General features: G+C 37.4%; 1 protein-coding gene across 2 annotated transcripts; it reads left to right on the top strand.

The window, feature by feature from the left end:
* The first annotated feature begins 3,339 nt into the window (after nucleotides 1-3,339).
* On the top strand, nucleotides 3,340-26,301 carry ODF2L (outer dense fiber of sperm tails 2 like). 2 transcript variants are annotated; one of them, XM_076340547.1, is made up of 15 exons: nucleotides 3,340-3,417; nucleotides 4,107-4,226; nucleotides 5,544-5,693; nucleotides 6,068-6,130; nucleotides 6,363-6,434; nucleotides 8,227-8,343; nucleotides 11,544-11,729; nucleotides 13,072-13,181; nucleotides 14,714-14,849; nucleotides 15,416-15,526; nucleotides 16,687-16,791; nucleotides 20,136-20,257; nucleotides 20,344-20,506; nucleotides 21,398-21,523; nucleotides 25,080-26,301. In XM_076340547.1, the coding sequence occupies exons 2-15, from the start codon at nucleotides 4,119-4,121 to the stop codon at nucleotides 25,206-25,208; spliced, it is 1,698 nt and encodes a 565-aa protein (XP_076196662.1). In that variant the 5' UTR covers nucleotides 3,340-3,417; nucleotides 4,107-4,118; the 3' UTR covers nucleotides 25,209-26,301. The 2 variants fall into 2 exon arrangements, with proteins under 2 accessions (XP_076196662.1, XP_076196660.1); XM_076340545.1 differs by lacking the exon at nucleotides 3,340-3,417 and adding an exon at nucleotides 3,760-3,927.
* Nucleotides 26,302-26,669: the final 368 nt, after the last annotated feature.

The following is a 26,669-nucleotide window of genomic DNA, read 5'->3' as shown; positions in this document are numbered from 1 at the left end:
CATTTTGCAGTGTAAGGGGCTGTAGCAATTTAGGAACTGGAGCAAGGACTTTCACAGGAGATGCACATGCTGAGGAAGGGGAACAAACAGGGCTCATACTCACCCCCTGGGTTGCACTGTACAGGGAGAAAGTCTAAATTGAGGAATGAATGCAAGTAGATTTAAGGGCTGCTTAGTAAAAGAGAAATAAATTAAAGCTATTTTTGCCCCCTTTGAAGATCTAAAATGTCTCCTGCAAACAGCTGAGATGTCTGACTGAGCTGGAAGTGACTCACGTGGAAATGAGGAGCAGCACTACTACAGTTGGATTTATGGTGAACAATTAGCACTGGAAACTCTGATCCAGGCAGGTCAATACACGTAATAAGGGAAGTTCTGCATCACTGTAGCTGCTATAACCTGCATCTGGGGTAAGATGCTCCCAAACATCCTTGGCCAAAACCTAAGAAGACCAACATTGAATCCGCAGTCTCTTAAATGAAGCACACCCAGACCTGCTGTCATGTAAAACACTGTTCAGGAGAAAGCCCTCCCTGCTAATTCCCTGTACCTTGGAATTGCCTTATATTTCTTCCATGCCTTAAGTGGGTGCAGAAACACCCGCCGTTGCTCTTTGAACAGTGAAGATGATCTACTGCTCCTGCTAAGTTGTCCATGCAAAGAGATGAGGCTCCTTGAGTGGGTGACTGTCTGTGGGGAACTCAACAGCACTACAGCATCGTAACTCCATGGAGCAGCTCGCCCCAGTGTCCGCTGCCCCCATGCACTGTAGAGTGAAGGACTTTCCTGTCTACCTGCTTGAGAAGCTGGCACGCTGCGACATGGAGTGAGAGATGCTGAGAAACCGGCCGGGGAAGTAGCAAAACCCACCATACCTATTTTACAAGAGTGTGTGGGAAGAAGTGTTGCCATCTCTCCGTCTCTGCTGGATATATATTTCTGCGTAAGGCAGTGAGTGTCTAAGGATTGCCGGGAGAAAGAAATTCTGGTCAGTATTACACCACTGTGCTGGTTTTGGCTGGGATAGAGTTGATCTTCTTCATAGTAGCTAGTGTGGGGCTGTGTTTTGGATTTGTGCTGGAAACAGTGTTGATAACACAGGGATGTTTTCGTTGTTGCTGAGCAGTGCTGACACAGAGTCAAGGCCTTTTCTGCCTCTCACCCCACCCCACCAGCGAGGAGGCTGGGGGTGCACAAGGAGTTGGGAGGGGACACAGCTGGGACAGCTGACCCCAACTGACCAAAGGGATATCCCACACCATATGACGTCATGCTCAGCATAGAAAGCTGGGGGAAGAAGAAGGAAGGGGGGACATTTGGAGTGATGGCGTTTGTCTTCCCGTTAGGTGTGATGGAGCCCTGCTCTCCTGGAGATGGCTGAACACCTGCCTGCCGATGGGAAGGGGTGAATGAATGCCTTGGTTTGCTTTGCTTGCACGCGCAGCTTTTGCCTTGCCTATTAAACTGTCTTTATCTCAGCCACCGAGTTTTCTCACTTTTACTCTTCCGATTCTCTCCCCCATCCCACCGGGGGGGAGTGAGCGAGCGGCTGCCTGGTGCTCAGTTGCCGGCTGGGGTTAAACCACAACAACCACGCGGTGCATAAAAGGATAGGGAAGGAACAGTGTATAAACAGGGTCGCAGCAAATCTGCTTTTGTGAGACTTTTGTGATAGCAGGCTGTTGCCAAAATTAGACAATGAACAAAGAAAGTCATTGGAGTCTTGAATTTCTGACACAGAAAAGGTTCAGTTATACCTTTAGAGCAGATAAAGTCATGAGCCGTGACAAACACTCAGCAGAGTTCCCATGGTATCTAAAGAAGCCTCTCTCCAGCACACCTCTTTTAGTAAGGCTTGTAATTACGTCGTCGTGGAACTGTGTGCCATATTTCCTTTATTTTCCACTCTGTGGATTGTGCCACAGTCATTAAAACACGGTTTTGAGGACTGAAACTTGTAACTCATTCTTTGTTTATGAGGTACAGAGTGCAATGCTAATTATCATACTAATTATCCCTCACTGATGGATAGTGGTTGCTTCATTATATAAGCAATCACCACATTTTTAGGTAACTGCAACAATTTATTGCTCTCTTTTAAAAATAAGTCAATCGTACAGCAAGGTCTGGGAAGCTAAAATTACAAGTTCTGTCTGAGCTGACTATGAGACACCAAAGCCACAGCTCACAAACTGCGGTGCCGAAGCAAAGCTCTGACGGAGATGGTTAATTCACAATTCAAGGCTATGGGCCCCACAGAGAACAAAACATTAGGCCTTTTGCACATGCACAGACAAAATCTCCCTTGTAATTCAGGTACAAACAGGCACTCACTCCAGAATGGATAATGGAGTGGTTTCATCTCTACTGGAATTAAAAGGGTTGAAATTTAACCTTTGATTTTTGTTTTTATTACAGTGCACACATGGCTAGATCATATTCTCCAAAGAGTGTATAAAGGGAGTAACTGCTCTGTCTTCTGAAATTCCATTGCCAGCAAGAGAAGAAAATACAAACGCACTGGCATGTTTACAAATGATGCCAAAGTGTATGTTTTATATTTGATTATTTCTCCCAATGCCAAGATTTTTTTAAAATGTAAGTTGCCAACGCTGATCTTTACTTAGCATATTAAGAAGTAGTATTTCTATCAGTATGCATTTTTCTAAACAAAATTAATGTGCAGATTATCATTGTGTATAAACATATGTATCTATGTACATATGTATCTATGTACGTACCTGTATGTATGTACAGATGTATCTATACGTATGACAATATTTGTATCACACGAACATTATGTTTTCCACACTTCAGCATCTGAAAGTGATCTTTCCATACGTCTGTTGTGATGTCTTGGGTATTCTAAGTGCCACCTCAAGTGTCGCTAGTGCTTTCCCATGTGATGTGATGCAAGCGTATTTGGTTTATTCTTCATTAGAACGCGTTTATTTAAAAATACGTGGCTTTTCTACAATGTTTGACAATGTGTGGGCAAAAAAGCTTCACATACATTCAGGTTACGTGAGTACTTATTGTTTAGCCTCAGAAAAAATGTATTAATGGAAACACCCAGAAAGAAAACAAATAGAGGATCCAAAGCTCCCCAGAGCTCTCCACGTTTCTTGTCCATCTTGCTCTGAAAATAACCCCCTGGGTGCGCCTGAAGGCCGCCCGCCCGCCCGAGTTACCGGGTGGTAACGGATGCAGCCACTTCTTGAAGCGCCTTTGGATCCTGGCCGCATGAACCTCTTCCTTTAGGGGAAGGGGGCGATGCTGCTTCCCCAGGCCCGCGGAGGTGCCAGGCCCACGCTGCTCTGCAGAGGCCGGAACGGCCCGCACGGCTGCCTCCGATGCCCCCGTCTCCCCGCGCCGCGCCGGCCCCGACCCAGGGCGGGTCCGGGCCCCCAGGACAAGGTTGGCTGTGGGGAGGGCGCCGCCGCTTCCCGCCCGCCGCGAGAGGAGCAGGCCGCGGCAACGGCTGGTTGCCACGGCAACGGCTACCGGCGGGCAGCGGCGGCGGCGGCGGCGGTGAGGGGGCGGCGGGCGCAGGCCGAGGCGCCGGGGAAGGGGGGCGCTGCCCCGCGGGAGGGGGGCGCGGAGGGGGAGCTGCCCCGCGGGAGGGGGGCGCGGAGGCGGGACGCTGCCCCGCCGGACCCCGCAGCGGCGGGAGCCGCAGGCAAGGCGGGCGCTGGGGCGCTTGGGGAGGGGAGAGGGGACAGGGCCCGAGGCAGGGCTCGGGGTGACGGCCGCCGTTGGGTGGCCTGCGCCCCTGCTCCTCACCCTCTGGGCTGGGGAGCGCGGAAGTGGGAAATGGCAGCTGTGAGCTTTACCCCGTCCTTCGTCTGTATTCAGTTTTCTGCTGTTGAGGGATTTGATTTCTGTGCACCAAATGTGTGAATTCAGTGCCGCTTGAGTGATTACAAGGTATGAATACGTGTGCAAGATTTCAGTTGCATTAACTGTGGTAAATCTCTGATGAGACTGGGGTTTACTTGGTCTGGTACACTATTTTCTAGTGGGAATGACCTGAGATGCCAATAATGTTTCAGTTACTGATTCACAGAACACCAATATATGTTAACATATACTGTCTCGTTATACAGCGTTAAAACAAAATGTCGTCATCATCGCAATCATCCTCACCTTTACCTGTACATAACTGTACCGCTCCTTTATTGGACTCTGATCTTCAGGAAAAGCTGCTGCTTCTTCATGCCACTGAGGCAAGCTCATTCTGTTCCTGTTAAGCTTGATTTTTTTCATTCTGTTTACTTTGTTAACAAGATTCAAAACGGGTATTTCAAAACATACTTCCTAGCTACAGATGGGAAGTAGGTGATAATTCAAAAAATGGGTAGTCAAGAGTGCTGGACATAAAAATGGCATACTGAAACTATGGAAAAATTCTTACTTGTTCTTTTCTGCTTACATAGATGGGCTAGGATAAATGAAACACGATGTTTAATCTTCCAAGATGCTGTTTTCACTGGAAGTAATTAAATTCAAGAACTTAGTTTTGGTTATATAACCAAGAAAAAGCTATAGAAACCTGTGCTGTGTTACACAAGTTAAGGTCTGCCAGTAAATGTAAGCCTGTAATAAAACAAGACACATAAACATATATATATAAAATAAAAAACATCAGACGTTTGGAGTGTAGTTATTTGCCTTACGGCAACAGTTGGAAGCAGAGCAGTCTACATTCTGATTCTGTGAGGAAGTGATTTTTTTAGTTGGGAACTTCCCAAATTCTGTTACTCGTTTTCTTAATTATGCTAAGGAGATACGGATGTAAGAATATAAACTCTTAGTCTGACAAATCCTTTTGGTGGAGATGCACCTGGCACAGGCTGAAAGCGGGAGAAATGGGTCCTGGTGGGTGGAGAAAGCAAGACAATCCACTTCTGGAAAATAACGAGTGGTCAGTGGAGCACTGAGCGGAGTAAACAGATAACTTTGTGCTTGGCGAGGGCGTCAGCCATGCTGGAGCGTGAGGGTAGAGGCAGGAGAGAGGTGTTTGGAGAAGGGGTGAGGGTGATGGCAGGTTCCTGGTGCTTGACAAGGCGATGGGGGGAATGGGATGCGTTTAGGTAGTAGGCACTGGTACTTGGCTCTGGACTTGCCGTGACACGGGCAGCATCATGTTCCTGTGCAGCCCTGCAAGGTGAGGAGCTTTTCCAAACTGGGAAAAGAGAAAAGCCGTTGCTGCTTCCAAATTGGAAGAACTCTGCTGTGAAATGTAATAACTGGTGTCTGAGCAGGACTTGGCCTCCACCTTCACTGGGGGTAAACTGTTCACCTTTGCCTTGTAGATTAGGTGTGTTCTGTGAGTGACCAGTTTGAGGGTACATCCTGTGATATCACAGGCTTTTACCCTTGTTGCAAGTCATAAATGAGAGATTTCTCTGCTCTTTAAAATTTCTCCTAAATGATTCTCTTGAAGAGCTGATTTGTTTTATGTTGATATCCTTCAGTTAGCAATATCAGTGTCCCAGCTGTGAGGGATACTAACTGTTACATAATTATGAATGCTATTTCAGGGGAAAACGTATGTGCCACCTGGAGAAGCAGGAAAACTCTGTTCAATGATTCGGACGTATAAAAAGGATTATCATAGAACTGCAAAAGCCATCCAAGATGGAAAACACTTTACTGATCTAAGCAAAGAATCTGGCGGTCTAGAACACCAGGTACGAAAATATGTAAGGCATAAACATAGAACCAATGCAAATGTACATTTCTGATGCGAATCTTAAACTAACATTTAGTCTTACCATCTTCTTTAATAGACGTATTGGGAAGATTTTTTAATGTCCTGTGCACTAAGAAAGTTCCCTGGTTTGTTTTCCTCAGCTACAAAGTTCTATGCACAAAATAAAATTGAATCTTTAGGGTTTAAACCACCAACTTTAAGTAGCTCATGAGCATGCAAGCTTTTATATTTATACGTACCAAATTTGAAAATGTAGCAAATTATATGTACCACATTCAAAACCGTTGAAAAAATGCTACAACAATTATAATCGGAAGTAATTTTTTAAAGTTTCCTGCTTCTGTCTTGCAGTTAAACAGTAAAAACATTGACACTTTGATGCAGCAGTTAAGTGAAAACGAAACCCGAAATACTGTAAGTAAATTAAAATTTCTGTCTCTTCTTGTTCTATGCTGTACATCTGAAAATGGCTACGTCATGGCATCATACAATTTCAAGTGACAGTGGCAAGGTGGGAGTATTTGTGGTTTATCATTACAAAATGGAATCTTAGTTTTACATCTGAAATGTTCATCAGTGTGCATTGCTGTTGCATTGTTGTGTACAGACATTAAAATAATTTCTTTGTTAATTTTATTCCATGAAGAATCTCAGGAGAAAAATACTAGAAAAGGAGAAACATGTTAAAGAACTTTCATCCAGGCTTCAGCTTGAAAAAGTGAGTGACCAGTTCTGTTGGAATGAATGTTTTCTCCCAATGTACTAGATTCTTATTTACAAATTTTAAATTTTGAGACAAGCAATTGTTTCAAAGATCTATGAAAAAAGGAAAATCCTGAAAGGTGTTTCCTACAGAAATATCTTAAAACCATCAAGACTGTATCCAAACCTATTAAGGGTACAGGTTATCTGTAACACTAATGTCCCACGGTTCAGGGAGGGGCATACATCTAGACTAATGGCTTTTGGCTTCTTGTTTACAGATTTGCAATAGTTCTGGGAAAAAATACTTATAATGAAGTAATACAGAGTAAACTAAACAGATACTGTTCACAGTTAGTTTCCATGGCTCTTTGAGCTCAATGAATAGGGAAAGGTAGTACTGACAGCAGAGCTAATATCATCAAAGGCTGACAAGACCTCATTCATTCTCTGACCGAAAGGAAGGGGCTCAGTGCAGAAACCAATATAGGAAGAGAAGAATTATCTGTCCTGTATAAGAAGGTACTACAAAAGTTTCAAAATTATTTTACTGGTAGTTTAGCAATTTGTGTTACAGTACTTATATACCTAAAGCACGTTATGCGCATGCAGTGCAGCGTGGCTCAGTGTTAGTGAGGGACAGAGTAGGATCAGTGAAATCTTTAAGGGGACAATGGTGTACTGTGATTTTTGTCACTCCTTGGGGTTTGTTGAGAGCCATGGTTGTTCTTTAAGAATTTTTCTTTGCTTAACCAAGAGAGCATATCACTTGGCTGCAGGATAAACGTAGCCAGCTAATTGTAATAGAGGAGGTGAGGTGTGAGGGTACCCACTTTCACACCTGGCAATTGGCATGTCCTTGTCTTTATCTTGAAGTGAAGCAGCAAGAAACATCCTTTTGTTTGAGAGTAGACATGCTGAACAGAAAAGCCTATAAAGATTCTGAAGACCACAGTGCCAGCAAACCTCAGCATTGATGGGATCTGTGCAGCATGCCATACCCTGACTAGAGACCTATCTAATGCTGAAGGACTTGGGCTGCCCAGCATCTAAAGGGATAAATTATTATCTATGCTATCCCCTTGTTCCTTCTTACGTTATCTCCAATAAATGGCATTTTCATCAATACCTGAGTGAGTCTGAGTCTGCCTTTCTTCCTGGTATCCATAATGAACACTTGCACTCGTGCATTACAATGCTCTTCTAGTCTATACTGATAATATGACTTCTTTCTACCTGTTTTCATTATTTCTTATTTAGAACGAGCCAAAGGAATCAGGTTGCAAGAATCATCTGACCTCAGTTCTGGTGACATAAGTTGCCTCTTCCCTTATGCTTTATGTATCCCCCCCCCCAAATTAGAGTTTGAATTAAATGTATCAATACTTCTAATAGCAGGTGGTGGTCTTTGGTATTTAATGAAGATCAGTTCAGGCCTAATTAGTCAGGGCAGAGCTGATCAGTGTGGCTTAATTTTGGTTAACCTGCTAGCTAGATGCTTTTGCTCAGTCTGAATTTCTGAGTTCGTGCTTCCAGGCCTTGTTCATACTACTTAAAGAGTCAGATTAAATATGAGGCATCAATTATACATACATTCTTTCAACTTTGTGATTTCTGTTTAACATTAATAACATTAGTAACAAGTTACTGCTTGTGAATATTCTTGTAGAGCATGTTTTATCTTTTCCAGCTTTTGAGGACATTCCAATGTCAGTCAGAAACTGTAAGGCAAAGTAGAAAGAATATAGATAGCATCGTACAGCATATCTCTGTAGACCAATAGATTTGTGTTTATTTCTCTTTATTAGGTCAATATACGGAAAGAAGACCACCTGTCAAGATCAGTAGAGGCAGTACAAGCTCACCTGCAAAGTCAGATTCAAAGAAAAGAAGTGGAAAACCGTGAATTAAAAGTGAAAATACAGGTCAACATATTCTTACTTGTGTTTTAGTTTATTTGAAAAACTTAGCAAAGTCTTATTGTGGTCACAGTTTAACTCAGATGTAAGAGAGAAATCTTAAAGTATCACTTGAAATCAAAGTCTTGGTAAAAATCCCAAACAGTAAAAATCATTAGCATTTATATTTTGCACAGTCTGCCTGACCACACTATCTTAATTGCAAGGTTGGTTTTTTTTTTTCTTCTTTTCTCAATTTGTGCATACTAACAGTTCTGCTGAAGAGAAGTTAAGCACACAGAAGCATTTGCACTTACTTAACTGTGCTATCTAGAAGATAGGTATCGATCCTGAGGCAGTCTCTATATAGTCAATAGAAAGAGATAGGCAAGTCCCCAGGATGAGTTTCTGTTGCAAGCTAAGCGTGATGAATCACCACCTGTTTCTTTTTATTGACTGTGAAGGAATCAGTAAACCTCTTAATACTGGCTGAAAGAGAAACACTTGAGACTAATGCCTAACCTCACTTTGTTTAAGGTAGGTGAAATGATTTCCATTGTTTGTTCTAAAAAGCCAAGAGGTGAATTTGGGCATTTGCAGCAGTTACTGGCTTTAGAACGAGGCAAGGAAGAGGTTGTGTGTCAGAGGCTGGAGCTGTATGTGGCCTCAGATTTTAGTATTTGAAACTTGTCAAGAACATAGGCATGAATTGGAGAACATTGGCTGAAAAATAATGTATTTCTAATGTACAAACTTTTTTTAGTAGCATACATCCCCTACGAATTTTATCATTTGAAGTTGTTAAGGAACCTTTAGCAACTCAATTTCAAAAAAAGTCACGTATGTCTATGTATAAATACCTCATGTTTTCTTCTGAATAAAAATTGCTTTATTGTTCTACCTAGTACAATTATTAGAATTCCAACAACATTTTCATTAAGTGATACTTTGATAAAGTAACTTGATATACAACTGTATGTGTATTCAATCTTTATTTAAAAGTTTTGTTTGCTCTTCAAAAAGTGAAGTCAGTTGCTAGCTGAAATCCTGGTGATGATTTTGTTAATATCTGGACAGAAGCTTGCGACTGCTTAGCATTACCCTTATGAAATTAATTCTCAATTTAAATTTACCTCAGTCACTGAATAATGTCCAAAGCACCTATTCTTAGCGTGATTGTGACCTCCTGCGGTTATAACAGGGGATAACAGTTGTTTACTTATACCAACAGTTAAAGAAGTCCGTACATAGACTCAGATTTTGTATTTGCTCTATTTATTGAAGGTGTTCTCCCACCGCCCCCGCAAGTCACATCTTTGTTTATTAAATGCCCTATAAGCATCTATATATGAAAACTGCTTCCTGCATATTTAGGGATTTTTATAATTTCATTTTTTGAAAGAGTATTTTCCTTTTTTTTGGGTCCCAATACCTGAGACCATCTTTCACTTGGAAAACCGCATACATTTTGCACTGATTATGGATAAGTTTTGGGGCCATTAGCAGGACCTATACTGACAGATATCCTCTCATATGCATAATACACGTATTTTATAGCAACTGGCAAATAGTATCTTGAATAAGGCTGGCACATTAATGTAGTCAGTAGGTAAATGGCATGTCATTCTAGTCTTTATTCATGTAGAACATAATTAAGTGTCAGACCTAGACTCAAATGTAGGAAACAAATGCATTAATTATTCTTACAATTAGGATATTTATCAGTGACTTGAGACAAATGTATTTACGCGGTGAGCCTACTTACGTTGCTGTAGTTTGGCAGAAGAATAGTAAGTGATATTAATGGAACTTGCACTTGTCTTTATGAAAGTAGTTGTCTACTGGTAGCTTCGTCATGTTTTTGATAAGCTGTAGCACCTTAAAAATAATCACATCTGAGATTCTCCTTGAAGCAGAGTCTGGTATTGCTTTGATTGTATGTCATCATGTAGTGTGTTAATGTCTGGCCTCTTTTTCCATTCATATTTAAATAACAAGTGATATGTAGATGAAAAATACAAAAGTCATGAAGTTAGGTCAGCTTCCTGGATTGGATAGGATCATTACACTGCCTTCATCGGAGTGATGTAAAAATCTAGTTAGTCAGAAATATTAACAGCAATAGCAAAGATAATATAATGACAGTTGTAGAACCCAGCTGTCATCTCAATTGCATTGTACACATTTGATAATACAATTAAATGCATTAAAAATACATTTAATGCAAATGTATTTTTACATGTATTTAAATAAAAATATATTTAATGCAAATGTATTTTATTTCCTAAGTGCTGCAGAAAGCACTTGGGAAATTATAGTTATTTGTTGTCCTTACAATGTGTGATTTATTGCTGTGGTTTAAGCTTTATCATAGCCTGTTTTAATTGTCTTTAAACAATTGTCTGCTGTGGACAAGGCAGTGCTTAATCTTTTCTTTTTGTGTTTTCTGCTTCACTATACTTTCAACACCAAATATAACTTTCCATAAAAAATAGTTTCTTCACTAAGCAATTCTGTTTCTTTAATAGAGTGGGGCCATCACATGCATGGAAAAAGTCACAGATCTTGCAAGAAAATAGTATATTGTCATCTAATCACAGACCATATCGTAATACATATATTCAGGAAAAGACCCCGGCCTTTCCTACCTCCTTGACTTAAAAAACCCAAATCCAAGATCTTAACTTTCATATTCAAATTTCGGATACAGTTATACTGATCTCCAGCCCTAGTTATGTGTGTGCTCACTATAGATTCAGAGCACAGACTACTACTACATCAGTGAATATCACTAGTAGCATCATTAAGGTGATATTCTTTACAGAAATCAGTCACTAGGGATGATGAAACATTATGATGACACTTTATTTTCCTCATAAATGGGTTTAACTTCCATGCTATGCTTTCTATGTTGAAATTCTGCATTCACTTCCAAGAGCACACAGCAATGGTTGGATTGCTGTCTTTCCCCCACTCCTGCCTGCTTCTGCACCTCCTCGACATCTTCTCTTGATTATCTTTATAATGAGTTTCCTAAAATGTATTTTCTCTTGCCTACTGCTAGCCACATACCTTGGCTAGCTCGTTGTATCAACCACAAGATTTGAGATACAAAGACGTTATGGAAACAGATTATAAATGTAATTGCTGTTCTTGATTATGTTATGTCACAAAATGGTCTGTAAGGTATAGAATTTGAAAAGAGTTGATGTTTAATTATACTGCAGACTCTAGAAAAGAAAATAGCAGAGTGGAAACTTCAAGTTGGTGAATACAAGCACCAGATGTTAGCCTTAAGGGAGACAAGTGAGCAAAAGAAGACTGCTCTGAAAAAAGCAATCAGGTCCCAGAAACGAAGAGCTGAACGCTTTGAAGCAGCTGTGGAAAATTTAACCTCCAGAATAAGAGAACGTGTGAGTGACTATGCTGTGAGCAATGTCGTGCTGTATTGTTTTAAATTGAACAATTGGGAGACTTTCACCTGTGGAAAATAGGAAAAAATTGGTTGGTCGTGCTGTGTTTGTATCTCTTATTTTTTTGCTCCTCGGTTAAGGAAAAGGTTGCTATAAGTGGCACGCAAACTGTTAACTACATTCACTGCCTTTGTTTTGTTAAAATTTAGTGAATGTCTTAAGCCATGAGGTTGTATGCTTCAAACTGTAGTAAGTAAGAGGAGTCTGATCAGCTTTCAGTTACACCTCTCCTAATCTTCCTGTTAGACCTTTATGGATATACACTGACTAATCTCAGAAGTACAGTATACTAACTGAGAATCCATGATGGAGTTTGAAGTCTTTGTTTTCTTTATTTATCAGTGTATGACATCTCATGTGGATACTTAGCTTTCTGTTTCTAAGCTGCTTGCTCTGAACCTTTTCAAAATCCACGTGCAAAACTTCTTTAATCCAAATTGTTCCTTAGATTCTTGCCCCGCATATCCCTGCAGTGTGTAATGGTTCAAGAAGGCCAGGTGAATCAGAACTGTGCTGAGATCTTTATTGCCTTATTTAGATTGCCTAATAAGAGTATGTTTTCATACTCTTAAATGTGTTGCCGTCATTTTGGATATGTCAGTATTAAAGATATATTTTTCCAGTTAGTATACTAGGAGATGGTTAACAATGTTTTTGTGTTTTCTTTGATCTTTGTGAGAAGACGGTAGTGGATCTTTAAGTACGCTGAGCGGTACAGAGGGATGGCAGCTAACTCCTGATTTTTTGATTTTTTTGTAGTCGCCCTCTTGTTCTCTTTCCCCATTGAAGACCTGGTGTACTTTCAAGATAGCACGTGTTGGTTAATTATCCATACTTCTTTGAGGGGCTTTACTTAACTTTGCATTTCTTACCTAGCTATTATTTTTTATTCTTAAAAAGTTTTGGCAGAATTTTATTTTTGTATTAATTTATATAATTTATATGTAGTAGAGATGTATTGGAGACAAATATTTTTATTGTAAGAAAATATTTTCATCTTAAATTTTGAAATATTGTAGTGTTCTACAGTTGATATACAGTGCCAGTGTTTAACTGTCTCTGCCTTGAACGTAAATCTGTACGGAGACCTTAAGTTTTTTAAATGCGTGTAGTTTTGTTTATTTTCTTTTGAGACAAGACAAAATTTACATTGCTTTGTACTAGGGAGAGCTAAGCCATCTTATATTAAATAGCTCTTGTGTTTAGAAAATTTTGTAGAACTAGATGGTATTCTTCAGTGGCATTCTTTTGTTACGTAATTTGTAATTCCTGTATTCCCTAGGAAGTCAAACTGTCTGAGATACTGTCAGCTTCCGATGTCTGGAAAAACCAGCATGATAGAATGGTTGAAGGAAAGACAGCATTAGAAATTCAAACAGAAGATCTTAAGAAGTAAGTTAAACTGTTGATCTATTTTTTGGGGTTTCTGTAGTCACACAGTCTTGATATTTAGTAGTGTAGTACTCAGGTTGACAATGTGAACAAGTTTATTCATATTTTAAAATTCTGAGCAGAATTTAAAAGTTGGAAACTAGAAAAAATTTAAGATTTGTAGCCGCCTCTCTGCTGCATGTCACAACTTTATTTAAAACTTGATTCCCCCATACAAGTAAGGAACATGTTCTTTCCCCTGCATACTTCCAATTAGCCTGAACTTGCTAGTAGGTAGTATGCTGCTTCCTCAGAACCATTTGTTTAGAAACTGATTAAACAGCTTGAGTGTTAACTCATGTGTCTACTGCAGTATAGAAGAAGGTTCTTACTTAGGCTTCTAGTTTCTACTTCAGACTAATGACAGCAAAATTATTTCAGTTCCACTAATGTCTCACCGCACTAGAGGATAGAGAAGAGTTCCTCTCAGGTGCGTGTTTGAACAGCTTATTCTTGTAAAGCAAAGCAACACAAAATTGTCCAACCTTATTAAAACTATGCAGTCAAATCTTAATGTACATGAAGGATGTGCCGTTTTCTTTGGCAGACAGTGACAAATATCCTTTTACCTTTTCTGTCGGTAGAAATATGGACTATAATTCAAATAAGCAAAAGAAACTGGTAGGTGCTTTTATGCTAGGTCTAAGACAGAATGTTTATTTTACAAAGAAATTGATTCATGCTTAAATACATAACAGCTCAAATTAAACTGGCTTGACTCTTTTGTTTTTGTTTCCGAAAATCTGACATTTCTGAAAATATTTTCAGCAAATTTTAAATTTTAACAGGAGTACAGGTACACGACATCAGTCCAGAAATCTGTCTAGCCCAACATTGGTCTAGTTTATATGAGGAGGCATCTGGGAAAGAATAAGAAAAGGGAAACATCTATGATACTTCCCTGAAGTACTCTTTCTGCTTCCAGCTGGTTTTTGCAGTTTTATTTTAGCTGAAAATATAAGTCTTTTGTTAGAATGGTACCTTTCAAGCAGACTTGTTCTACTAGACACTGTATGACTAACTAAACAGCAAAACAGATTTCATTGTTTAACTTCATAACACGAAAAGCAAACGGTGAGGCATATAGCACAATTTGTTGCTTTTAATAATGGAAAGTACCATTCCTAAACTAGCTATGGAATGTTCTTAGTAGGACATTATCTGATAGTCCTTATAAATTCAATATCATTCCATTTTGTACAGTATGTGTACGCATAGTTGTCTTGGAAGTATGCTTGGGTGTTCTAGGTAATGAATTTATTTATAATTGAGCTAGGAACACTTCCTTGGTGAACCACATCTCTTTCGGAAAGTTTCTTATTTCAATAGATACTGCTTTTTTGGGATGCTTAAATGCATTCTCCCAATTTTTGTTGTTTTTTTTTTCTTTTAATAAGAACAACGAAGGAGTATGTATTAAGGTACATTCATTTGCATAGTGAGAGTTTTGGAAGCATTATATATGATATAGATGTTCTTGCCTGTCTAACAAGGCAGATCACAAGCCTTTTGGAAGACCTGGAAAGAAAGGAGGAATGGAGAAGAAACTCAGATGAGGAAATTCTTGGAAAGCTGAATTCTGTTAACTCTGAAAATGAAAAGATTTACCTTGAAAATGAAAAATTAAAGGTGAGTTTATTTTAAATCGTTGTTGAATGGCTCTGCATTTCTGATACATTAATAAAGTAACCACATTAATTCCCTTTTGGCCTTCTGTCTAGAGATCACAAACCTGTAGAATAAATTTTGCCATCCATTTTTTACACTAAGTGAAAATGAGACGTTGAAAATGTATCAGTGGAAATCTGTGGCAAATCTAGGAACAGGATTGGCCAATCATCTATCTGCTTAACAAGGATGCCATTTATTTTACTGTCAGTAACTACAAAATTGCTTAATTGGAAATTGTTTTTTTATGTTTGTAAAATTTTCTTTCAAATTAAAGAACTGAGTTTAGCTCAATTATTAATTTCAATTTTTTGAACGGTTTACAGATTTTGTATTTTATTTATCCTCCAAAGTAAATATTCTGACGAGCTGACAAATGAGCTGTGGGCTATCATTTTTGTTTGACAGGATAAATAATTGTGTCACTCTTTTTAATGTCTGCAGGTCACTTGCTAGTAATACCATATTGTAGATTGTCTTATTTTAATAACACTTACAATTTTTATATTTTCCATGTTTTAATCAAGGCTTCCCTTGCTACATTGGAAACCAGTACTGTTTCTGTTGAAAATGAACTGCTAAATCTGCAAGAAAAGGCAAAGGTGCAGGGAAACCTTGTTGAACAGTATAAAAATCAGGTGACTAGCATATTTGAAATGTTCAAGTATGGGTTTTAAATTTTTAAGTAGTTTTGAGGAAATTATAAAGGTTTTATTTGTAATAAAACAGATTTGTTGTCATGTTGACTGTAATACTGTCATCACATTGAGGATGATAGAAGAGAGTGCCATTACAAACCATATCCAGGAATAGTCTCCACACTATTACTAGTACACATAATCCTTACTGAATTGTGTGAAGCCTGGTTGAAGCTCATTGAAGCCAACAGAGCTAATTACATACTTGCTCAGAAAAGATTTGCTTCCTAAAAAGCAGGTTGGCAACCCAGTAAACTATACTTAAAAAGTAGAATTTGAGTCTGATGTCTTTAGTGGGCATATCCAATGATATTTTACCTCTCCTTGGTCATATCTTTATTTCCACGTTCCTAAGAACAGTAAAACGGCACTCAAGTACTGTTGTAAGAGTTTTTTTATTTACATTGGTAGCTCCACATTGAAAATACCAGCAAAACATATAAATCAGACTTAAAATGGGCTTTTTATCAATTCCTTTTTTGTATTTGGCTTTACTCACAGAGAAGGAATTTTAGAACATTGATTTAAAGTTGTATGTATTTCTGCTATAGTATAGATACTATTTCACTGGCAGTCTTCACTTACCTTTCTTTAAAAATCATTGACAAGAGGAAAGACTTGATACTAACTCTTAAGTACAACCAGTGTGCCTTGTCTGTGGGACACATCACCACAGTTAAAGCGTTGCCAGCTTTAAGATAGGAGATGTAGTTCCAGGGAACAGCCAACCTTAAGCAGTGAGTGGGATGAAATTCCCTAGCCTGTAGCTGTGGTGACTCCAGATGGGAACTGTTGTTGGTGATACTTGTTATCTGGGGAGAGAAGGGCGAGTCATGCTGGCTGCTTCTGTAGCACAACTGTAGCTCATTCTCCATTGTTGAAAACGAAATGTTGATATGAGAGTGCTCTTTACCTGGTTACCCTTTTATATTTGCTGTAGTGAGTAGGATAATGAAAATAAATAACTCCATATAACGACAAATATTGAGATTCTATTTAGAAATCAAAGGTTTTACTTTATGCTTCATACTAATGATTCTCTTTTCTATATTTAAAAGAAACACCTTGAAAATGTATGTGAAAAATATATTGTGTCCTAGGTACAAAAATTACAAACAGCAGTAGAAGAATTGAAATCCAGATATGAAACAGTCTTAAATGAAAACAAAAGAATAACAGAAAACAAATGCTTAGAAGTAGATAAGGTAAGTTTTGCAGTAATAAAGCATATTTCCAAACAATTCTGTAGGACACTGACAATCACTACATTGTTGTGATCCATGTATTAGAAGTTACAAGGTACTGGCTCTTTTTCTTTTTTCTTGTTCCATCTATAAAGTTGTTTTCAAATTCATTGAATGCTTTACTAACTCTTACTTGTGAGCGGGTGGTTTTTTGGATACATTGAGAAATGTTTCCTAGAGAAATGCTATTTTAGAACTTAAGCATTCATTTTATGACTTTTAAAAATGTGATTTTGTTATTGATGATTTTAAAACTAAACCTCTCAACAGAACAGCTGTGAAAGTTGCATAGGGAAGCAAATCTACTGTAAGACTGCTTTGCAGTGTAAGTTGGTTGTTTTAACTAGCAGTTAAAATGGAGAATCAATACAGAGATGAGTTTTAAGTTTTTTTCAGCAGGTGGAGCTGAATACTGGAACACAGTCAGCACATTCTTAAGCATCAGAAAACAATACAAAATTGGTAGGAAAATCAGTTTCCTCAGTTCCACTGCTCACCAAAATACATAGTCTTTTAAGTGATGAAGCTGAGGCAGGGACAGGTTTTGCATTGCTTGCAATGTTCTAGTTTACAGAACAGAATTAGTCCTCACAGAGAAGCATCTCAGATGTTCATTTTATTCTATACTAATTATTTTTCAATGATTTGGTTGTCGAATAGAGAAAAATATTTTCTGATCCCCTAAATAATATTTGCACAGCATTGTATGTGGCTTCAGGTGGCGTTAGGTGTTGCCCTCTTTTCAAATACTGCAATAGTTGTACGGTCAGAATTTTTCCTGTAAGCTGCTTAGCATGCCTGTATGCCATCTCCCAAAATATATTGCAATAAAAATAAAATAAAAATTTGGGTATCGCATGATGAACTGCTAACACTTGCATAATTTTGTAAATGTTCATTGTGACTGTTGCTGAGTCTTTAATGAAACGTAGTCAGAGAGAGACATTTCTTCAATGGTGAACTTGTATTTTGTAAAATAGGTGACATTATGCAACTTGTATAGAATTTCAGATTTATTACTTACATGGAAAGCAATTAAGTATTACAACAATTAATTTATGGTTTTACACTTACATTTTTCTCCTGTGATGCTATGATGCAGCTGAGGGACAAAATGGAGGCTGAGTTAAAGGACTTAGAACATGTTTGTGACTTGCTGAAAGCAGCTGAAGAAAAGCAGCAAAGATATCAGGAAAAGCTTATGTCCTGGGAAAGGATCCATGCACAGAAATGCAAAACCCTTAGGGAGAGCTGCAGGTTCAGGTGCTTAGAACATGCTGATTTTTAAAGACAAATGAGAAAATTATGTGGAAGAAAGTCTCTGGAACAGTTTTTTCCTGTTAGTGTGTGTGACAGTTGTGTGGTTTCCTTTGTTACTTGCTTCATAAATCAAAAGCTCCTTCTGTAGAAATAGCACAATGCAAATAAAACTATCACCAACTGTATTTACATTACTTCAGTATGTGACAAGACTACTTACATTTCCTTTTAGATTCTGTATCTTTTAAGTGAGTGTATTCTTGATCCTTTTGAATACTTATGTCCTGAGATGTGTTGCAGTATTTTTCCCTGGAAATAGATGTGCAAGTCTAATTATTGTTTGTATCTGGTGGAATAATTTAATTCCACATTCATTTTGTTTTTAGTGACTAATTTATAATCCAGACAATATTTGCTCAGATAGTCATAAATTATATTGTTGATGATGACTTTAACATTTTAGTGATTACATTGTGTTGGTTGATAAAATATATTAAAAAAATATGCTTTATTAGGATCACTTCTATTTTCAGCAGTATTTTAGCACTACTGCTTGTTTTTCCTCTTAAGCCTGAATATGAATATTCCTCAGCTTTTTTTGTCTGTGACATCAGTTTCAATGGCAGGGCTAAGTCTGGGATTTTTTGTTGTTCTCTCTTCTGCTTTATGTGCTTTTGAGTTAGAAGAGAATATTCTGCTAGCACGAAAGACAAAGGTGTTTGTTTGAATCAGTAGGGTGGGAAAGGGGCTTAATCTTCCTGTGTCACTGGGAAAACTTCAGCTGAAACACAGTGAGTCTCTGTGTCCCTGTAGGCTTTATATGCTTATAAAAAAAATAGCTCTTGATTTTGTTTTAAACTTCTTGTCAAGATGATCGTTATAGCATCAAATTTTGTTCTTGTTTTTTATCATTTTAAATGCTCCTTCCAGGAATGCTCATAAACTCATAAATCCACCTTTGCTTAGCAAAGTACGTAAGCAACAATTAATTTGGAGGTGCATATATAAAATCATATATGTAATTTTAATCTCACTACGTGTTTTCCTGAATAAATGCAAAAAACCTCTTAAGTATAGTGCAGTAATTGGGAATATAATCACTAGTCTGGTGGAACAGCAGTTAAATTTCAGCATTAAATCTTGGTGATGTCTTTTAGAGATTCTAACCCTTGATCCTATGATCAGAATTGAGGAAAATTCCTTTTGAAGTAACTGGACCGTGTGCAGAAACCCTCCCTCTTGTGTTCAGCTGGGCCAAGACATCAGTTTACCGCCCCTCTGCTGGAGGTTTCTGCTAGCTGAACAGCCTGTAACTCACATAAGCGAAGTCAACCAGATTAGCTCAAATTACTGGATGGAACTGCTTGAGGTAGTCCTGTGAATGATGGAGGTTGCCCCTTAAATAATGGTGCCAGCAGGCTGGTGGTGTGGCTATTATTGCTAATCTGCTGCTGATGGGTGGTAGCAAGGGCAATAATCTCTTCACTACTGTTGTGAGATTTAAAAGAAAACATGTAACGGTTTGTCAATCTGGATGCTGAGCAGGGGAAGACAGTTTGGCTTCTTGCTTTCTTCAGCTTCTGCTACTAATATACCTGTTTTCATGAACTTGATTGTCTTTTTTGATATTCACTACTTGATGAAATTCTTTGCCAGTGCTACACTGTTCTGTGATAACTGTGTATATATGTGGTATTATTTTTATGCTTCCTGTGACTGTAGTGTGAGGGAACTTACTTTTGCTGGAATCTAAAGCTTAAGAGTCAAAGTTCACAAGGAGGTAGACCTGGCCAGCTCCTAATACACAAGGCTGCATGAGCAGCATATGGGTTTTGTTAGGACTTCACTTTGTTACATAGCAGGTTTTCAGGCCTAAAGTGTTCACACAAAGTTTTAGCCTGCTACTTTGGCTGTATTTTATTTGTTTTAAATACAAGATAATGCTTACTTGAATATAATATAGTGTTTACCTGAAATTACAGTTAAATTGTTTGATTGGATTTTAATAGGCAAACTTACTTTACTCTGTAATATCCTGTATATAGGTCTCTTCAACTAGAAATGAATTGTCATTTTCACAAGAGGAAGACAGTGTAACTTCTGTGGGCAGTCACTCCTTAGAAGAAGAAAACCGTAACATTCAGAAGAAATATGAAGATCTTAAAAGGTAACTTTTTAAAAATCTGACTGCAATTAATTCCTACACTTTTCTGCTATAGTGCATTATAATATATTAATCTGTTTTGTGTAAAGGCAATTAGAAAAGATGGAATTTCAAAATGAAGAACTTGCTTGTCAGCTCAAAAAAGAAGATGAGAGTCTTCAGTTCAGTAAATTGCAGCTTGAGGAGAAAATTGCAGAATATAATGGATTAACCAGACAACTGGATTCTGCTATGGAAGAAGGGAGAAAAATGGTATTGATGATTTAATACATCTCTTAATCTTGTTTGCCATTTTCTATTTAAAAATAGCATTAAAATCTAATGTGCTTGAGAAGAAAGGATGGGACAAGATTATTCTGCATGTAGGGAGCAATACTAAAAAGTTACTGGGAATTCTGCATGTTTAAATATGGATTGCACAATTCAACTTCTTTGTGGAATTCGGATCCTATTGAAATTAATGATGAAGTTCAGTGGACCAAAATTTCACCATCATTTTTTTTGGTGACAAATCAAAATGCTTTAACCACCTAATATTTAAATCCCACACATACAGCAAAATGTTTCTGAACAAAAGCTTAATCTTTCCTTTTTCTTATTCTCTTTGGAATAGGTAGCCTGCAAGAACTTTGGTGTTGAAATCCTTCTCACTTTAGAGGAAGGCTTTGCACACTTTCAATATTAAGCAGAGATTTGTCATTTGTGGAAAGGATGCAAACAGTAAATCAAATGGAAGAGGAAATGTAGGAATTTAGATTGCAGTGAATTGTATTAGTTTAATCAGGAAATATGTATGAAGTTGTAATTTCTGTCTCAGATTAATCACATTGAAATAAACTATCTGAATTTTCTCAGTAGTGTCTGAGGATATTGATTTGGTTTTGAAAAAATAACAAGTTTGGGTAAACTGACAAATGAGGTACAAAAGTGTCTCCCTCTCAATATACGACATTTTTTTCCAAATTGAAACTTCTTTCAAATTTAGCCAGAATATTTCCCAGGTTTGTTTAGTTTCTGTGCATGGGAAGTAGCTGAAATATTAGATGACAGAACAGGAAATAGAGCCGAGATGTAAGAAAATAATTTGGTTTGGGCTTTAAGTGAAAATAAATATACATTCTTTCTCTCTCATTACTATTACAGGTAGCCGAAGAACTGGAAAAAATGTCATACAAAGAACAAGCCCTTCAGGCAAAAATGCTAATTCTTGAAACTGAAGTGAGAGAGAGGCAAGAAGAGAAAAAACAGTTCCTCTGCATATTTCACCATGTGAGTAAATAATACTGTTTATGGCTTAAGAAATTACTTACCACGTCACCGTTTACATAAAGTTCCTTTTACTGAAAAACACACTTTTAATACAATTGATACATACTTTGGGGAACAGCAAATTAATTCAACTTGACAATATACTTTGTATATTGACATTTCTAATAGACTTAACAGATGCCCAGTCTATTTTACTAAATCACTGGAATAATACTGAGTTTGCATCTCTTATTCAATCCAGTTTTCCCAGCAAGGCAAAAAATCAAAAAATATGTATGAAGTTGTAATTTCCCTCTCAGATTAATCATGTTCAGTAAGCATACCTAGATTTGAATAAATGCGTAACAGTTCCATAACGACATAGTGGTTTTGTGGTTTTATTTTTCCTGAGTTGATACAAGAATCTGATCTTATTGGAATTTGTGAAAAGCTTTCAGCTTATATACTGATGTTGCACATAAATGTAGTTAGTAACTGAAGATTTTTTCAAAGTGTCAAGCCTTTAAATGACCAGGTTTCGATATGTTTAAGTCTAAGATAGGTACAGTCTAAGAAGGTATTTTGTATGAGTAATCCTCTCTGAAAACAAACAAACAAAAAAGTCTGATTTATTGTTTTATCTAATCCAGAAAATTTCAGCACATTTTCTATTAATAAAATGTCAGACATATCTGAATTCCCTAGACTAGTGATGGCAAATCATTTGCTTTAATCAAAGTGTTGATACAGTTAGAGAATTGTCCTGTGTTCAGTGATAATAAGCTACAAAGCTATTTAAAATCAATATAGAAGACACTAAAGAGGTTTCGTATCACTCTCCTAGACTCTCAAAACCAATATTCTGTATTCTGACTTGAAGCATTCAAGATTAAAATCAAGGCAACCTAAATGCAAACTCTATTCAAGATTCAAATAAGACATTGGAGATACGGTTCGGAATTCAGTATGCTTTAATTAACTTTTATCTGTATCAAGTGTAACTTAATGTCTGCATTTACAAGTGTTCTTAAAACAAAATCAGACATTGGCTAGTGTTTTATTCTACTTCAAATATTTTTTCATCAGAATTTCTTACTGTGTTAAAGTAAAATAGAAAATAAAGAAAATTTTCTTGTCTTTTGTCCGAGAAAAACTCCCAGGTTGAATTGGGATGTGAAATGTAATCATATTCAGCAAGCAAATTACCATAATATCCTTGCCTTAATATTAAGAAAGAAATGAAGTTCCTTTCCCTAATGAGGTGTGTAGTAAGATTAGACATTCATATAATCTCTTTTTTTGGGAGGTGAGGCAGGGAGGGTGTTACAATTCAGCTGAAAGAGACAAAAAGACCAATTTATCAGATCCTATACCTTAAGACCTATGTTCAGAGATCCTAGTTTGCTTTTGGTATTAGTCATCTTTCAGGGCTTTTTGGTAAGAGAGATTTATGGTGATGTAGAAACAGTATATTGTATTTCAAATTTATCTTTTCTTCTCTTGTTATGAAATCTAGTTAAAGATTCCCCGCTGTCCTGGTTTCGGCAGGGATAGAGTTAATTTCCTTTCTAGTAGCTGGTACAGTGTTTTGGATTTAGGATGAGAACAAAGTTGATAACGCACTGATGTTTTAGTTGTTGCTAGGTAATGCTTACACTAGCCAAGGACTTTTCAGCTCCCCATGTTCTACCGACTGAGAAGGCTGGAGGTGCACAAGAAGCTGGGAGGGGGCACAGCCAGGACAGCTGACCCCAACTGGCCAAAGGGACATCCCATACCATGGGACATCATGCTCAGTACATAAACTGGGGAAAGCTGGCCGGGGGGGCCGCTGCTCGGGGACTGGCTGGGCATCAGTCGGCGGGTGGTGAGCAATTGTACTGTGCATCACTTGTTTTGTGTATTATTATTATTATCATACTATTATTATCATTTTATTTCAATTATTAAACTGTTTTTATCTCAACCCATGAGTTTTTTCTCACTTGTGCTCTTCCAATTCTCTCCCCCATCCCACCGGGTGGGGGGGAGTGAGCGAGCAGCTGCGTGGTGCTTAGTTGCCGACTGAAATTAAACCACGACACCCGCTTACATTTATTTTGAAGTCTTGGAGTCTTGAAACGAACCTGAAAATGTACAGCACAGCGTATATATGTTGTTGTTGTTTATTATCATAGAGTTGCATTGGTTGTCTGATATAATCCCAAGGTACAAGGAAAAGAAACAATATGGAAGCAGTCATTGCCAGTGGTTACAAGTAAGAGTTACGGAATATGGTGCTATACACTGTTATACCTGTACTGGCAGTTGAGCATCCTTTAAAATTAGATCCTAATTTATTTCTCTCTGCAACTTAAAAAACAAGTAGAGACTTGCATTTTTGGCAGGATTTTTTGTTCTTTTTTATCAGTTTTAAAGGAATCTATTTCTATGCGACTTGTATGATGTCTGTAAGTTACTTTACTGTTTATTTTTAAGCCTCATTCTGTTTTCTTTAAAATCAGTGGTAGTCCAGTTACCGAGTTTGATGGGAACAGAATTGGATCTCGAGAGCCTAGTTCTATTTAAAATTGCTTTTTTCAATCATATTACCAGCATGTTTTAATTTCTAAATAATTGTTTGCTTGTTAGTCCATTTTAAATCCTCGCGCCAATGGCTAAAGGCAAAGAAACTCTGAGAATCACCAGTCCTAGATAATAAGAATCCATGTCACTTGGCAGAACACTCCTGTTAATCCTTCCGTGTCAGAAATAAAGTATATGTTCAAATGGTTTCCATTTTAAGCTTACAGTTAAAATATAAATGTGAAAGTTATATATGTCTGAGAGAAGAACTGTTCTCAATTAATTCATTGCTTTTTATTCCAATTACATTTACATATAACTGAGAATGCGTTATGGAAAATGATAAAATGGTCTTATTCCTGTTGTTATAGTGAAACTGGAAACAAAATAGGACTGTGAAGGTAACTTTATTCAGTTATTCATTCTAACCTGATTGTTTGATTTAAATCTGAAGACTATAATTCCGTTTTTTAAAATTGAATTTGTTTTAAGCAACTAGCATCTGAAATCTGTAATAGACGTAAAAGGAAATACCTGAATATCTGTAATATTTATATAACAAATGATCTATGGTGTACATCAGGTATGGAACTAATGAGCAGGTAATATTGCTATCAATCATCTTTTTTAAATAAGAAACAACAGGCATCAAAAATCATGTTGCATCAGAGATCAATAACAAATGTTTCCTTGAAAAATTAACATGAGAGAGAGCGTTAAGTCCGTAACAGATTTAAGATGCTAGGAATCTTCCATGATAAAAATTCAGAAGGTCAATTTTTACATTCCCAGGCCTTTTTTGGATTATAAGCCTATTCAAACATGTTCAGTTTGGTCCTCACTGAACATAAATAAAGCTTCAATATATTGTGGTCTTTTTGGGAACCTTCAGTTTTGTGGAGCCTCTGAAAACTTTTATGGGTAAATAAGGCTTATAAAAAATAAGGTACTATTATTTTGATTGATTTGTATTTTATTTCTAAGTTGCATTGCATTTCTCTTTTTCCTTTAGAATGAAAAGCACCGTGAAGTACGTTTGAAAGAGCTGGAGAACAGCCTACAGAAGTCAGAGAACAAGAACCAGAGCATCCAGAATTATGTGCGGTTTTTGAAAGCTTCATACATAACAATGTTTGGCTGAATAATTTAATTTATTTTAATAATAAACTTTTGAAGATTCGGCTAACTCTTGTTGAAGGCAAGGCTGTTGAGGCTTTATAGTATTTTGCAGGACCGAGTACTATAATGTTAGTTGTTCCCTAGGAAAACAACTGTTGTGGGCAGGGAAAAGCAGGTCAGTCACTACTGTATATCCTACTGGCTGGTCACATATGGAAAATTTACCTGGTATTACTGATATAAAGAATTGTAATATTCATGGAAGAGAAGTGAAAAGGCAGATTGCATGACAGTGGTGACAGGTGTGTAAGTGTGGGGTATGCACACAAAGTTGTAAATTGGTCTGTGAATTTACCATGTGTTAGGTCCTGTGTTGTAAAGTCTTATGTGCGTCCTTTTAGGCCATGGTAAATGCAGATGATCACAGATTACCTTTCATTTCCCGTGGGGGAAGAGAACACCTATGGGCTGGTTGCATAGTAATTTGCGTATTTTAATTATTAATTATATTTATCAGTCATTATACTTCTGTTACTGTAGATATCTAGCTGCCCAAGATAGTGATATCTATCCTATTAAGACAGGCAAAAATTTAGAGAGCATTAGGTTCCCTTCCCGTCTGTTCCCTGTAGCTTAGCACCAGTACAGCACTACTGCACTGCATGAAATAGTTGCCGCCACAAGGCTGTCCCATCCAGCCTTTTTTCCTTGCATCCCATTCTGATCAGGAGTATACTATAGTGATATTTTACAAATATAAGTAGGAAAGTATTTTAGATACAGATATAATTTAAGCTCTGAATGTGTTGATACACCCTTTCATGGTGACACAGCCCCAGTTGAGGTATTTAAGTATTTATCTGTGCTTGGGTACAAGAGCTGCTGTTCACTGAAGTGAGTAAGACTGACTTATGCCTCAGGTTAAACACGTGTAAATATTCAGCTGATGCTGGGCTAATACAAAAACCGATTCTGACTGAGAAAGTAATTGTTTTCTAGATACATGCTTATCGAACTGTGGTATGGTTTTTGAAAAGTAGTACGTTCAGATAAGTTAAATATATGTAATTTAGAATGTGTATTTAAATAATATATATTTTGTAACTGAAAACATAAGTTATTTCATACACAGACAATACCTGTTTGTTAAATGTAGTATTTAATTGTTATTTATAGTGTGTAGAATGTTGATGTTCTTTTTCCTTTTCTTCCAAATGCTTATCCATCCTAACAAATACTGGTATGTCATAATGATCTGCTTGTGTGCACTTTTAAAAAATAAAACTATCATTTATTATATATGACTTATGCTAGTAGCAAGTATTTCTGTTACGTTTTGGGGTTTCTTGCATTACACACACATGCCTACAGCCATATTTGTATTAATTTAGTTCTGCCTGTGCTACTTATAAAATATCAAACCTTTCCGAAATATTCAGAAAGATTTCAGAAATAAAGTGTTGAATCTAGTCCATGACTGGTT

Source organism: Aptenodytes patagonicus, chromosome 5, assembly GCF_965638725.1.
Source record: "Aptenodytes patagonicus chromosome 5, bAptPat1.pri.cur, whole genome shotgun sequence".
Taxonomy (NCBI): Eukaryota; Metazoa; Chordata; class Aves; order Sphenisciformes; family Spheniscidae; genus Aptenodytes; species Aptenodytes patagonicus.
Note: the sequence above shows the minus strand (reverse complement) of the source record. Positions and strands in the feature narration are given on the sequence as shown.